This window comes from Patiria miniata, unplaced genomic scaffold, assembly GCF_015706575.1.
Source record: "Patiria miniata isolate m_02_andy unplaced genomic scaffold, ASM1570657v1 HiC_scaffold_25, whole genome shotgun sequence".
Taxonomy (NCBI): Eukaryota; Metazoa; Echinodermata; class Asteroidea; order Valvatida; family Asterinidae; genus Patiria; species Patiria miniata.
In genome coordinates, this window is record NW_024037064.1 from 11878294 (window position 1) to 11892346 (window position 14053).

The window sequence follows — 14053 nt, forward strand, 5'->3', positions numbered from 1 at the left end:
CTTAGAGGGTTAAAGTTTGGTTACGTATGGAACATAGTGTGCGCGAATTCTGGGATTTGGTGAAATTATGGTGAACTTGGTGAATTATTGTAGAATTTACAGGCACTCTTTCAGGCACTATTTTGTTGCGGAAAATTTTGGGTATGAAACCAAGAATTACTCGAAAGCATCCATGACATGTCAATAAAAGCCTGAAGAAACCTGTTGGGAAAAAGACAGATGTTCAGTTTTAGAGACAAGAGCTCCATCCATTACCAGTTGGAATTCGTATCCCGGTCTCGGATTAACTCCTTTGTGTAAGTTCTTAATTGGGATTTTATAATTTGGTCTTCAAATATCCAGCTCCCGCTGAAACGGCACATTTACACAGTGTCACAAGAGGGCGCTTTGGTCACGCTGCGGCGGTCCGCGACGGCAGCACGCTTTTAGTCGTCGGTGGGTATAGCGGACAGGTGTTGCACGACCTGATTGCAGTCAAGATGCCTGGGACGGTGGCCGTCAATTCCAAGTTGGGCGGCTCGATCCTAGACCAATGTGGAATGCACTCCACGTAAGTTCTTCTCGATTGGGTCTAATTCCAAGTTGGCCAGCTCCATTCTCAATGTGACCAGTGCCAAATGCACTCCACTGAGTAATTTTGTAAATGGATCAAAATTCAGTACTATATCCTATGTGAAGACGTTTCTATTCTGAGTCGGGTCCAATTCAAAGTTGGGTTGGGACCATTCTAGGGCAAAGCCCAAAGTATTCCACATAAATAAAATATGGATTCAAAGTTGGTTTCAAATTCCAAGTTGGGGGCTCTGGTTCTGACTTGTGCCTAGTGCAGTCTTTTTGAGAAGTTCTCAAATGGGCCCAGTTGGCCGTATTTAATCTAGACTTATTAAGCCAAGTGCATTCTATGTGCAGATCTCAATTTGGCATATTTCCAAGTTGGGTTGATAGATTCTAGATTGGGCCAAGTCCATCTATTGCTAGAACTTCTCCATTCCAAAGTGGGGCTCAATTCTAAATTGGGTTTAACTTGTATTGTATTGTTTTGCAGGAAAGCTATATGCCTGAGTGATCCCAATTGTGGATGGTGCGCGGCCAATAGCAATTGCCTCGGGCACTCGCAACAGAGTGTAAGTTAAAAAAAAACGTACATTCAACGCTTAATTTTCTATACATCCATCACTTAATTTTCTATAGAGGTTGCTTCCAAATAAGTTTTTGTATACATTGTAGGCCTGACAAAGTCTGAAAGAAAGTTTGCATATAAATACATACAATGTAATGTTAAAGCGAACATGACAACAACAAAAAGAGAAATGGTGAAAAAAAATTGGTCCATGTTATTAATTTGTATTGCCATCTACTCTGTAAATTTAAACTACATTTCATGAAATATTAATAAATAGAAATCATTCAGAAAATAGCAACAAACTTCTGTGATTCACTGAAAGAGTACTTTACAGTAATTGTGACATTTAAAAGTAACAGTTTATCAAAAAGGCAAACAGTTCCATAAAAAACATGTGTGTGTTTGTCCAAGGCACACAGATTTGTAGTTCCATGTATAAATTTGAAGTTCCCTTGATATAAAACTTTGAAAAAGGCACCTGATCTTATGTCACATGAACACAATGTCATCATGACACCGTTTTTCAATGTACACCTTTATTAGGTGAAGTCACGTGACACTTGAAGACGTCACATTTAATTTTCAATACTCAACTATTGTAAAGGGTCTTTGTCTCTGCTAAGTTTCACTTTGCTAGTATACTTCATAATGTCGAAGATGACTTGTAGAACATCAAAGTTTACAAAGTCTATGAGATTTGGATGGAAGAACAAAAAGTAAAAGAAGAAGTAAAAAAAAATCAAAACAAAAACAAATTTGTTCTGGAAAGACACTGTAAAATAAAAAAAATACTTGATATTGGAAATAAGTACAGTGATATCTCGATAAGTCAAAACCTGCTAAATCAAAAACCCTTCTAACTCAAAAGTAAGAACTTATTTCCATCTATTGTTGTTGAAAAGAAAATCCATTTGCTAACTAAAAACTCTGCTTAAAGGGAATATACATCATTTGTTTTTGCTGTAATTTTCAGAAATGGATGGAATTGGGGGGTTGGAAAATATAGCAAATATAGTTACACTGACTTTTTTGAGGTTTTGGGTTCGAAAATGCTATACAAACCAAGAAAAACGATCATTTTCCTGTAGTCTGGTTCCCTGACTCCATATAAGAAGAAACAGAGCAGTTTACATACATTGGGGAATTGTAAAGTCAGGGAACCAGTCTAGCTGGCTCGTACCCGTTCATAGGTTTGTAATAGATTGCAAACAAGTGCGAAGGTCAATTGGGGCCAGTATTTGAAAAAAAGCCAGTTGTTTCCAACGCTGATCGGCCAATCAGCGTTGGAAATTGATACAAAAATACCACTTTTCTTGAAAATGACAGTATACCAGGTGCCATGATTTTACAGGATGCTTTACACTGTCATTAACTAACAGTCCAGCAAGGTATTTCAAAATGATTTGGTAGTTTTATTTTTTGATGTTTGCAAATGTTGTATTTTCCCTTTAACTCGACATTTGAGCCCATTCTCCTAAGGTTTGACTATCAGTATTTCACTGTTTGTGATGATTTGCTTTTACATTTGCTTTGTCAAACCGTCTGCATGTTGCCTGTGGCAGCTCTTGAGGACTTATGATCCACTTTCTTTTTGCAGACGTGCCCTGAACCGCAGAACTTCCTCCAAGGCTCCTGCCCCAGCATCTGCAACAGCCTAGTTTCCTGCGAAGCCTGCATCATCTGGGGGAAAGGGGTCACGCTGTCTGACCCCTCGGGGTCAAGGGTCAACGAGCAGTGCGGCTGGTGCGTCCAGGAGCAACAGTGTTACCCTATTGGAGGTATGGTAGACCGCGAAGACATTTTCAAATGAACCATGAAAGAAAACAGACTGGCATTATAATCAAGGGAATAGGCCTGCATCTGCATGGTTTTGTTAGTTGCAGAGTTAAAAGTAATGATACTGTGTTTCTCCAGTTGTTTTGGCATTTAACCACTTAAAGGGAAAATACAACATTTGCAAACATCAAAAAATAAAACTACCACATCATTTTGAAATACCTTGCTGGACTGTTAGTGAATGACAGTGTAAAGCATCCTGTAAAATCATGGCACCTGGTATACTGTCATTTTCAAGAAAAGTGGTATTTTTGTATCAATTTCCAACGCTGATCGGCCCACCAGCGTTGGAAAAAACTGGCTTTTTTTCAAATACTGGCCCCAGTTGACCATCGCACTTGTTTGCAATCGATTACACACCTATGAACGGGTACAAGCCAGCTAGACTGGTTCCCTGACTTTACAATTCCCCAATGTTTGTAAACTGCTCTGTTTCTTCTTAAATGGAGTCAGGGAACCAGACTACAGGAAAATGATTGTTTTTCTTGGTTTTTATAGCATTTTCGAACCCAAAACCTAAAAAAAGTCAGTGTAACTATATTTGCTATATATTTCCAACCCCCCAATTCCATCCATTTCTGAAAATTACAGCCAAAGCAAATGATGTATATTCCCTTTAACGCTGGAGGACAAGTAAACATGATGTGGCTGTCTGTGTACACAAGCACGGCTGACGGGTTAAAACGTCAAGAGAGCCTGGACTCGCCTCCGGAAGACGTCTAAACACGTCGGGAGAATGCAAAGTTAAACTTGTGAAGCATTGGATTAAGTCAGCGTTCCAGATTTTATTCAAACTTAACTCGCAGATGGCTTATTCAAAGCCCTGCCACAGTTCATGTGAATTAATGTCGTCATTGTTTTGAAACTGCTTTATTACAGCTCTGCGTTACGTCGATTAGAAATTAATCAATTATGAAGCATTGAGTGGATGTACTTGAGCTAGAGAACAGAGCTTTCAAAATGAATTATTAAATAATTGCAGCTTCAATTTGCCACTTTGTTAACATTTTTGTTCCAGAGCCGGGTGGTGCGTGCGGGGACCATTCGTCCAGCACCGACCCCACGGGGTGGTGGGGCCTGAACGGTACCTTCGTGACGGACTTTTCCCAGTGCCGGCTGCAGGATATGCCGCCGGGAATGACTTGGATCAAGTACCGTCACCCGCAGAACACTACACAGCCAGATGAGGTATGGATTCTGTGCTCGAGCAGTACAAGGCGCTTTGTCAGCTCTAGTCTCGGGGCAAGACGTCGTTGCGGTTTGATATGCGATAACCCGCCACTGCGATGGCACATCGCCGTGAGAAGGCATTAGCATGACAAAGGGCTTTCACCTGTGAACCGCCAGTAACAACATCTAGGGAATCTAGTACAATCTCCCCTAAAAAATGGGGAAAACTACATTGCGTCAGTAAATTAGGTGAAGTCGAGTGACACTTAAAGATGTAATGGTTGTGTAAATTTTCAATACTCAACTATGGTACAGGGTCTTTGTCTCTGCCAAGTTTCACTTTCCTATTATACTTCAAAATATCAAGATGACTTGTAGAACATCTTTTACATTGTCTATGGGATTTGGATGGAAGAACAAAAAGTAAAAACAGAAGTAAAAAAAAATCAGAACAAAAACAAAGGTTTTTCTGGAAAAATCTGGAAAATCAAAAAATGTTTTTTATAAGTACTGTGAAATCTCGATAAGTCAAAACCTGGTAAATCGCAAACCCTTCTAACCCAAATGTAAGAACTCATTCCCATCTATTGTTATTGAAAAGAAAGTCCATTTGCTAACTCAGAACTCTGCTTAACTCAAAATTTTTATAAAGTTTATGTGGGGCAATTGATATGGAGTGATTTACAGTACGCATGTTATAACTGACAAGGGCTTTAACCTGCTAAAAGGCTGTGAACAATGAACTGCCATTGACAAAAAGTTACCGTCAGCAAAAGAAGTGTCACCTGACAATAACCAACCGCAACTGCATGATAAAGTAACATCACAGTCATGTATGTATGTACATGTGTGTAGTTTTTGTTTCCATTATTTAGTGGTAAAAAGCTATTCGAATATTCGGTTGATGACCGAATATTTGAGTATTTGGTATATTCGGAACAGCCCTAGCTCTGACTGTAGAGTGCTCAGTAAATGAAATTCGTAAAGGGCAAAACCCAATTAAGAATAATTAGCTGTTTCGGCAAACAGCCGAAACAGCATTTGTTTTAGTTGAAGTTTTTTTTCTTCTTTTTCAGCCATTCCTCATAGCATTTGTACACGTTTTTACAGTGGAAGGCACTTTGGGCACTAAAATCGATCCGATTGACTTTATACTCGGCACACACTTAGACCAGCATCTGAAGATGTGTGCCGAACATTGACATCATCGTGACGTTATCACGTGCCAAGTTACGTAACATTATATGCAATTTATATATTTTTTTTCAGGTGACGATCGTCGAAAAGACAGACAGGAGTTTCAGTTTTTACTACGTCAGCATTCAGGAGGAGAAGACAAACGGAGGGGAGTACATCGCGGAGTACAAGGGCTTCCTGCGGCCGAACGGCGCGGTGCCGACCGGGGACGCGCAACTGCGCGTCTGGATGGGCAGCTCCAACGCCATCTCCTCGCTGCACCTCAGCACCGACGCAAATCCGCAGAATGCTGTAAGTTTTCTTTCCGTCTTTGGAATCATATTCCGATTCCAAGCCTGTTTCAAAATTTTGTTATGTGTTTTGGAAATGTAGAATTTTTTAAAAGTACATTAAAAAGTACTGAAGTCGTTCGTCCTTTCTTGCTCTTCATTGTTTATTACTGCTATCCATTCCACTTTGTTCATTGACCTCGGTCTCCCCAGTACCACTTTGATTTTTCCAATATTAATTTTTAGAATGTGAAAAATAAAGTCGAAATTAAATGTCATTTTTTTTTAACTTTGATATTCACAATCAAGGAAATGTTCTTTACAGGTTGTCTTTGAACTTTACTCTTTCAAACGACAAAAATTAAGGCCATACATGTGCAAAACTTATTCTGATCATGTAAAAACTCTTCAATAGTCATGCCATATTGATCAATCGTTAAGCCATTCACCAAATGATGAATAATTTGCTCTCCATTCCTTAATCTGTGCATGGGGAATTTTGAAGCAGTTTTCAATTTTGTTTATAACAGTAATAGTAAGATGAAAGCACTACATGTATTAATTCAGTTCAATTCAGTTCAATTTTTAATTGAATTTATTTATTCTGATCATGTAAATACATGAAACTCAACTTCTTGTTCGGCAATTAGAACTTCACATTAAAAGATCAAACATTTACATACATACAACTCATTACATTCACTATTAATCCACAAGAAATATTTACTGAAATAGCAAATTAAAGACATAAAGGAAAAAGAAGCTAAAAAAAACATATTTGTTAAAAGTATTGTCACAATTTCTTTTTCCTCCACAGGAGAGAGTGGCCTACTATGCGTTAGATGATGAACAGTTAGTGGAAGCCGAACGCCCCAACAACGCGGCCGTCTTTCCAGTCAACTCGAAGACGGCGGCGTACTACGTCCTTCAGGAGGAGCGACAAGTTATCAAGATGAGCGCCGTGCATTCCGTCATGGATCTGAAGTGGAACGGAAACCATCCACTCGGGCTCGTGTCACAGGTAAGGCCATGAAAAACGTACATGAATGTGTGGGTATGGTATTAAACGCCCTAAGAATTATCTTGGTAGGTCGGCAGGTATCTAGGTAGGTAAATAGTTTTATTTTGTTACTGTTATCCCCCTGGCTTTCAAGCGAAACAGGGGAATATTGCAATCGCGCATTCCTTCTGTGTGTGTGTGCCTTTCTTGGTTAGGTTCACTTTAAGTGCAGTCATCAATCTCAACCAAACCTGAAAGGTGGTCTGTAGAGAGAAGGCCGATCTCAAAAAAATCCTTTCCAATATAGATATGTACGAGTTCTCTGGAGAGCTCTGCTCAGTATTACTAACATGACTAATGACTCTAACATGTGGGCCTTTGCACACTAAAGGGGTACAAAAGGATGACATGGGAAATGAAGCAGGATAATAATATCAAGTTGTTTGTCCTATTTTCTACTTGTACATTCCCACCCCATTGTTGAGGATTGTGCTTTTAATTTATTTGAAACTTTCCAGACAAATTTGACAAGATATTTATGCTCACAGTGCTATGTACGTAACATGGACAGAAAGGTTTCCCGTGGATTGCGCAAGTTTAACTTGCAGTATTTTTTTTGGTTTGTCTTAATCATTGTTATACTTTGTTTAATACTTAAGGGTCACTTTGACAGTGTTCTGTTTATTTAATCTGTTTAATAATTAAAAGTAAAGGGGACGAAGCTGTGTTCACAGTAACAGAGTGCCACTCTCTCTTTCGAAGCGATTGGGCTAAACTAAATTTTGACTAATTCTTGTTCTATTTACATGTATTACTCTGTACAGCGCATTGGGACTCCGTGTGTATAGTGCTTAATAAGAACGGTTTTATTATTATTATAATAACAAGTATAGCCTTTAGGAGACACTTTAGCGTCAAATGTTATACTTTTGGGAGACATGTCGAATTAGGGAGACATTTCAATGTCTCCCTAATTCCACATTCCTAGGGGAGTGTGTGGCCTAGTGGTTAGGGTTCGTGACTCATGATCAGAGGGTCCGGGGTTCGAATCCAGCCGCTGGTCATATATTGTGTCCTTGGGCAAGGCACTTCACCCCCACTTGCCCCTCTCCACCCAGGAGTATAAATGGGTACCGGCATTAGCTGGGGAGTAACCTGCGATGGACTAGCATCCCATCCAGGGGGAGTAGAAATATTCTCAGTCGTTTCATGCTACTGAAACCGGAGATAAACGCCGGCCTAATGAGCCACATTGGCTCGGGACAGACTTTACTTTTTTTAATTCCACTTAGAGGCACAATTTTGATGTCGCAAATAGGCTAGATCGATTGCTCGTGGTCCAATTAGTAAAAATACCGAAATTTGTGGGGGTTGGATAAGGTAAAATTGGGGTAAGGGTCATTAAAGTTGGAAAAAAATGTGTGGACAAGTCTATGGGAATGTCTCCCTAATACCCAATTATCGGTAATAGTCATAATAATATTGGATGGCTTTGAGGTGGATACAAGAATATATGGCACAAGCTATGACAATATTGCACGAGTGTAAATCAAGGGTTACAAATTAATTTAAGTTAAAGGGAATATACATCATTTGCTTTTGTTGTAATTTTCAGAAATGGATGGAATTGGGGGGTTGGAAATATATAGCAAATATAGTTACACTGACTTTTTGAGGTTTTGGGTTCGAAAATGCTTTAAAAACCAAGAAAACAATCATTTTCCTGTAGTCTGGTTCCCTGACTCCATATAAGAAGAAACAGAGCAGTTAACATACATTGGTTAATTTTAAGGTCAGGGAACCAGTCTAGCTGGCTTGTACCCGTTCATAGGTGTGTAATCGATTGCAAACAAGTGCGATGGTCAATTGGGGCCAGTATTTGAAAAAAAGCCAGTGTTTTCCAACGCTGGTCGGCCGACCAGCGTTGGAAATTGATACAAAAATACCACTTTTCTTGAAAATGACAGTATACCAGGTGCCATGATTTTATAGGATGCTTTTACACTGTCATTCACTAACAGTCCAGCAAGGTATTTCAAAATGATTTGGTAGTTTTATTTTTTGATGTTTGCAAATGTTGTATTTTCCCTTTAATTTATTTGGATAAAACTCTAGACCTTCTCAAGGGAGTATCTGCAACCCTACTATTCCGGCGCCTGCGATTCCTACGTCACCTGCTCCGGCTGCTTGACAGACGCGTCCTGTGGCTGGTGCCCGGCCAGCGAGACCTGCGAACTGCGCAGTAAGACCACTGCAGCGGAGGACCACTGCGGCACGGCTACCGGCGCCATCATGCACCACCTGATCACGCAGTGGGACCAGTGTCTGGACTGTAAGCTGTACGTGGACTGCTTGTCGTGCACCGAGGTATGTTGACACAGTTTTTTATGGTCCGCGGACAAAACTTTAAAACGGTGGTTGTGTTTATAATTCTGTAACTTAAAAAGTACACGAGTGATTTGAATGATTCTTGTACTAAAAGAAAGCTTATTAATTGGGCTTTCATATCCTAGATTTTGAGAGTGCTACATGCAGAACTTCATTAAGAATATAGTCCTGCCACTTGTGGTTTCCTTTTTTTTTTTTGCTCACCATGTAAACTATATACAGGAAAAGACGATGAATAGTTATGTTGAGTCAACTATATAAAAATGAACTCTGGGAATAGCTTTACTAGGCTTGCCTTGGCCTGTTATAACACATCAGTGTAAAACAAATTATCAAATGTTTGAATTAGAAAGTTGTAAAGATAACCCGGTAGTCGCTGTACTGCCCTCTCTGTTATTCCCTTTACTGGCCTTAACTGCTCCTAGAGTGTATGTGCTTATGAATATCGGGGAGTAAATACAATGTAATAAAGTTATATACAATGTAATAAAGTTTTATACAATGTATGTTGTAGATTACGAAGTAAATATGCGTTTCTTTTTTTTTCTCCCAGAATCCTTTGTGCGAGTGGCTGATTTCAGGAGATGATGTCAGGTGCACCAGGCGAGGGCGCTTTCTCACCAGCATCAAGGACCCGAATCAGTGCACTTTCAACTGCCATGAGTACGTCATAAGACACTTACATAATTATTAATGTTGTATTTTTTCAAACATAGTGCATAAGTCGACCTTCTGTACAGTTCCCTGAATGTTCTTTGCAATATGGAAATAAATGTTAAGATGAACTGAAAAATATTCAAATTGATTTGTCTGGAACTTTCTGCAAATCATGTTAATGAAAATAACCATGCAGGCCCTTGAAGAACAGAAATTTGTTTCCTGTCTGGAAACATTTCAAATTTCAAATTTCAAAAATTCTTTCCCCTGGTGTTTTTTTTTCTGTTTTGTCAATCACAAATCAAAGTGGAATCATAGTCAACCAGACATTTACCAAAAGAATAGCTACATTTAGATAACCATAAACGAAACACCCCTTGGTTCAACAATGGTTTGTCCTTTCATCTGTGCAGATACACTAACTGTTCGGACTGTTCCAAGCGCACAAAGGAGTGTGCATGGTGTGAGGAGACCAAGACATGTTTCACCTTTGGGACATACGTAACATCATTCACCTACGGCCAGTGCCCAAACTGGTTTGATTTGTAAGTTAACCTTTTTTTTTGTCAAGTTGTGCACATTATTTAATGTTATCATTACAGTTCTGTTCAGATTAACCCTCCTATGCAAACATACATTCTGTGCAAAGTTTTCCTGTCAGTCAAATAAAATCAAGTGACTGTTTTCAACAGTTACGAGCTCCCAGCCCACATAAAGCAGGATTGACTGGCTGTGACTGTTTATGTAACTTTGCTTTGACTGCAGGTGATTGAAAAGCCAACTGTGCCTACTGGCCTGCTTTCTCTGTTGACTGAATTTGACTAGTCAGAGTGCTTGCTTGAAATGTGATCTGACTGTTGGTGACTAGCCTGTGTGTAAAAGGCATGGCAGGGGAAGAGGATTGATTTTATGACTGTCTATAAAAAGAATTCAGTCTAAAGTAATCTATTTTATGAATACTTTCTTTGTTGTAGAAACAAGGCCTGTCCGTCATGCGCAGCTCACACGGACTGCAAGAGCTGCCTGGCAGATTTCAAGTGTGGCTGGTGTGGTAACAGGGACAACCCAACATTGGGAAAGTGAGTACTGTAAAAAAATATATATATCTTGCCACTTCCATGGAAAAGTGAACACAGCTGAAAAGTGGGGGGAAAAATTTAATCTTCAGAATTACAAGTAGTGCAACCTCAAATGTGGCATCAAATTGAAGGGGACATAACCAACAACAAGACCTTTAAGGTGTACCAGCGAGATTGAAAGTTTTATTTTTGTCAAAAATTTTGGGGTTTTGGAGCTTAAATTATGGATTTCACATTTAGATCTTGTTTTTACTTGTAAAGTGTTATTGTGAGTTGTTGTTTTTTATAAAGGGGAGAGAAAGGCTCATATTCTGCAATGGCAAAGTATCCAAAATTCTGGCAACTTTTGGTGCAGAAATAGCTGTAACATTGAGGTTTCTGCCTGAAATGACATCACAATTTTGCTCATGAATATGCAAATTTGCATTAACATAAAAACCAAAAAGGCTCCAAAATACCCTTGAAAAATGGCAAAATGAAAATTGAACATAAGGATAAATGGGACACAAACGTGCATTTTCAAGGATAGCATTAAAAACTTTCATTGCATACGCTCTTAACAAGTTTACATGGTTTCCCATTCTTACTTCCTTCTCAGTTGTCAGGAGGGTAACTTTGGCGGCCCGGACTCGGCCCAGTCCTGTAGCGCCCTTGTGGCTGTGCAGTACAACATCTCGGAGAGCGAGCCGGCCGATTGGTCCTACCGGATCTGCCCGGACGTGGAGGAGTGCATGCTGGAATTGGACGACTGCCACGCCAACGCCACCTGCGCCAACACGTTTGACGCGTACGAGTGCACCTGCAACCGGGGATTCGAGGGGAACGGGAGGGACGAATGCGTCAAAACGTAAGTTGGCCTAATAAACAAATAAGAGTTTTAGGGATTACCATATGTTTTTTGCTTGCTCATTCCCCCTTCTCTGTTACAGAATTATTTTGTATTGATGCGTAATTGAACTTATACATGTAATGCCAAAAAAAAAAAGTCTCCGGTTTCTGGTATGGAGCTTGCCCAAAAAGTGGTGCGGTGACGCGGCTTTTTTTTTTTTTTACCTGATTTTTTTGCTTCAAATGTCGGCTGATGACTGCAAATGGTGCCCGACTAAACTTAGTGCAAATATATGGGAGTCCAGAGAGGTCACATAAAGCTTATTCTCAACCATAACCCAATCTAAAAACACGTTAAAATTGTGCAGCAGCAGGATTCCAGTCAAACCAGTGAGTTTGGCGGTTTTGAGACATCATCTTTCATTGAAAAAAAAACTTTTTCATTTTGCCGACGCGCATGGCTACGGCGACGCGCGCGCATACCAGAAACCGGAGACTTTTTTTGTTTGGCCTAACAGAAGTTTAACTAACTAATTATATGTACCGGTACACTTACCTTTTCAGAATATTTGTATTGACATTATTGTCAGCAAGTGCAATCGTCATAAACAGATTTAATCGTCATAAACAGATTTATGAGTGGAATTTTTTTTAGCTCAAGAATTTTTGGGTGGATACTCTTGTGTCTATTAACCCTAACCCTGCAAGACGCAACACAGTGCATCAGCTGGAAAAGCCTGGTGCACTTTCATGCATTCAGCTATCGGCACCAGTGCGTAAATGACCAGCTCTGAAACAATGAGAGCTAGTCCCATTGAAGAATGCCACAGTTGTATCCTGCTGCATTCAGTGACCACAGACTCTGAGGCAGTTTGGCCTTGAGACTTTTGACCTGATGGATCTTGCTACTCTGGGCCAACCTCGTCCCCAGTGCTTACTTTATTTCCAACCTAGTTTCCAATAGTAAACCCTGGATAGGAAACTTCCTTCCTGCATCCTGATTCGATACGGCAATTGGCTAGAAATGGATTTTTGTCGTGTACTTGGTGTTGTTATTCACAACGTGCAGTACATGTTTTCGCGATTATTCGTCCACGCCTTCTCGAAAATACTCATTTCCTTCCCAATTTGTTCATGTTAATATGAAATGTGATACTACATGTTGTCTCGGTAAGATCGTAACAATTTAATTAAATAAATCGTGTTTTTCGTAACTCACGGTATGCTCGCGCTGCAACGAATTGACTCTGCTTTTACCCCAGACACCGCATACAAAAACAAACGCAAATGTAACGCACAAGCAGGCACCAGACTATTCCTCATTTGCATACGTGTTCAAAAATCTTGCACATGCAAATGATCCAATACCAGGGTGAGAGAGCAGGTAGTGATGGGCGCGTACTGCTTGACACCCTGGGGTCGAGGTTGACTCTTGGCAGGCTTGTCGCTTAGACATATGTTGCTGCGTTTGGCAGGGTTTCTTGCCAAAATACCCTGGACGGTTAGGGTTTTAAGGAAGGCTACAAATTTTCCATCAAGTTGTTTTAGATACTGTGAAACTATAAAATGTAACTAATCAAAAAATTAACTAAAGGGTATCGCACTGTTAGATCAGTCCTGATTTGAAAATCACAGGTGTGTGGAAAAAGGCACACCTGGATTTTTCTAGGCGTGTGATTTTTCTGGGCGTGTGATTTTTCTGGGCGTGTGATTTTTCTATGCGTGTGATTCAGTGGTCCAAACCGAAACTGAACAATCTGATATTTTTTTGTTATAATATTCACTTTGGTTAACAGTAAAGCCATTTCAAGAGCTCACAGAAGTATAGTTATGCTGTAAATGTATGTCGAAGTGTGCGGTGCAGAGGGATTCAGGCGTGCGATAATTCACACTTCTTTTAGGTGTGCGATGGCGTGGGGGTGCAAGCGCACCTCAAATCAAAAGGACTGTTAGATTTACTGGATGCAAAAACACTGTGAAATGAATGTCCAAATTGCATCTGAAAGTCGATTAATTGTATGTAATGGCCTGTTTGTTTGCCAAAAATGAAAACACTGTTGAGAAACTGACTGGTATCCCACCATGCTTTGTGTGCATTAGGTGTTACCATGAGTGCATCCACGGCCGCTGCAGTGGGGCACCAGACTACACGTGCATCTGCGACGTCGGGTGGAATGGGGAAAACTGCAGCACGGACTGCGAGTGCAATTTCCACAGCACCTGCGAAACTGGGATTGGCATCTGCGACGAATGCCAACGTAAGATTATTATTCTATTTCAATCCTCATTTGCCATGTTACATGCAGTTTCCATCCTATTCTGTTCTATACTTGCTTTTCGACAAATTCAATTGTTTTATCCCAATGAATTGGCAACTTTGAGCGTTTTATTTTATGGCAAAAACATATTATTTTTTCTTCTCTAGTAGACTGGTGGACTGAGTAGACTGGTTTCTGGTCGCCATGTAATTCCATGGATACCAAAAGGGGGCAGGAACCAGTCTACC

At 40.1% G+C, this 14053-nt stretch overlaps 1 protein-coding gene across 1 annotated transcript in view; it reads left to right on the forward strand.

Annotated features, from left to right (window-relative positions):
* LOC119733051 (multiple epidermal growth factor-like domains protein 8) overlaps positions 1-14053 on the forward strand; it is a 74185-nt gene that overhangs the window by 20625 nt on the left and 39507 nt on the right. Inside the window, exons 11-22 of the mRNA XM_038206631.1 lie at positions 343-550; positions 1046-1124; positions 2721-2901; positions 3978-4147; positions 5399-5617; positions 6413-6616; positions 8711-8962; positions 9537-9646; positions 10054-10185; positions 10615-10719; positions 11318-11566; positions 13648-13805. Coding sequence (XP_038062559.1) covers positions 343-550; positions 1046-1124; positions 2721-2901; positions 3978-4147; positions 5399-5617; positions 6413-6616; positions 8711-8962; positions 9537-9646; positions 10054-10185; positions 10615-10719; positions 11318-11566; positions 13648-13805 — 2067 coding nt within the window. The remainder of the gene's footprint in view (positions 1-342; positions 551-1045; positions 1125-2720; positions 2902-3977; positions 4148-5398; positions 5618-6412; positions 6617-8710; positions 8963-9536; positions 9647-10053; positions 10186-10614; positions 10720-11317; positions 11567-13647; positions 13806-14053) is intronic.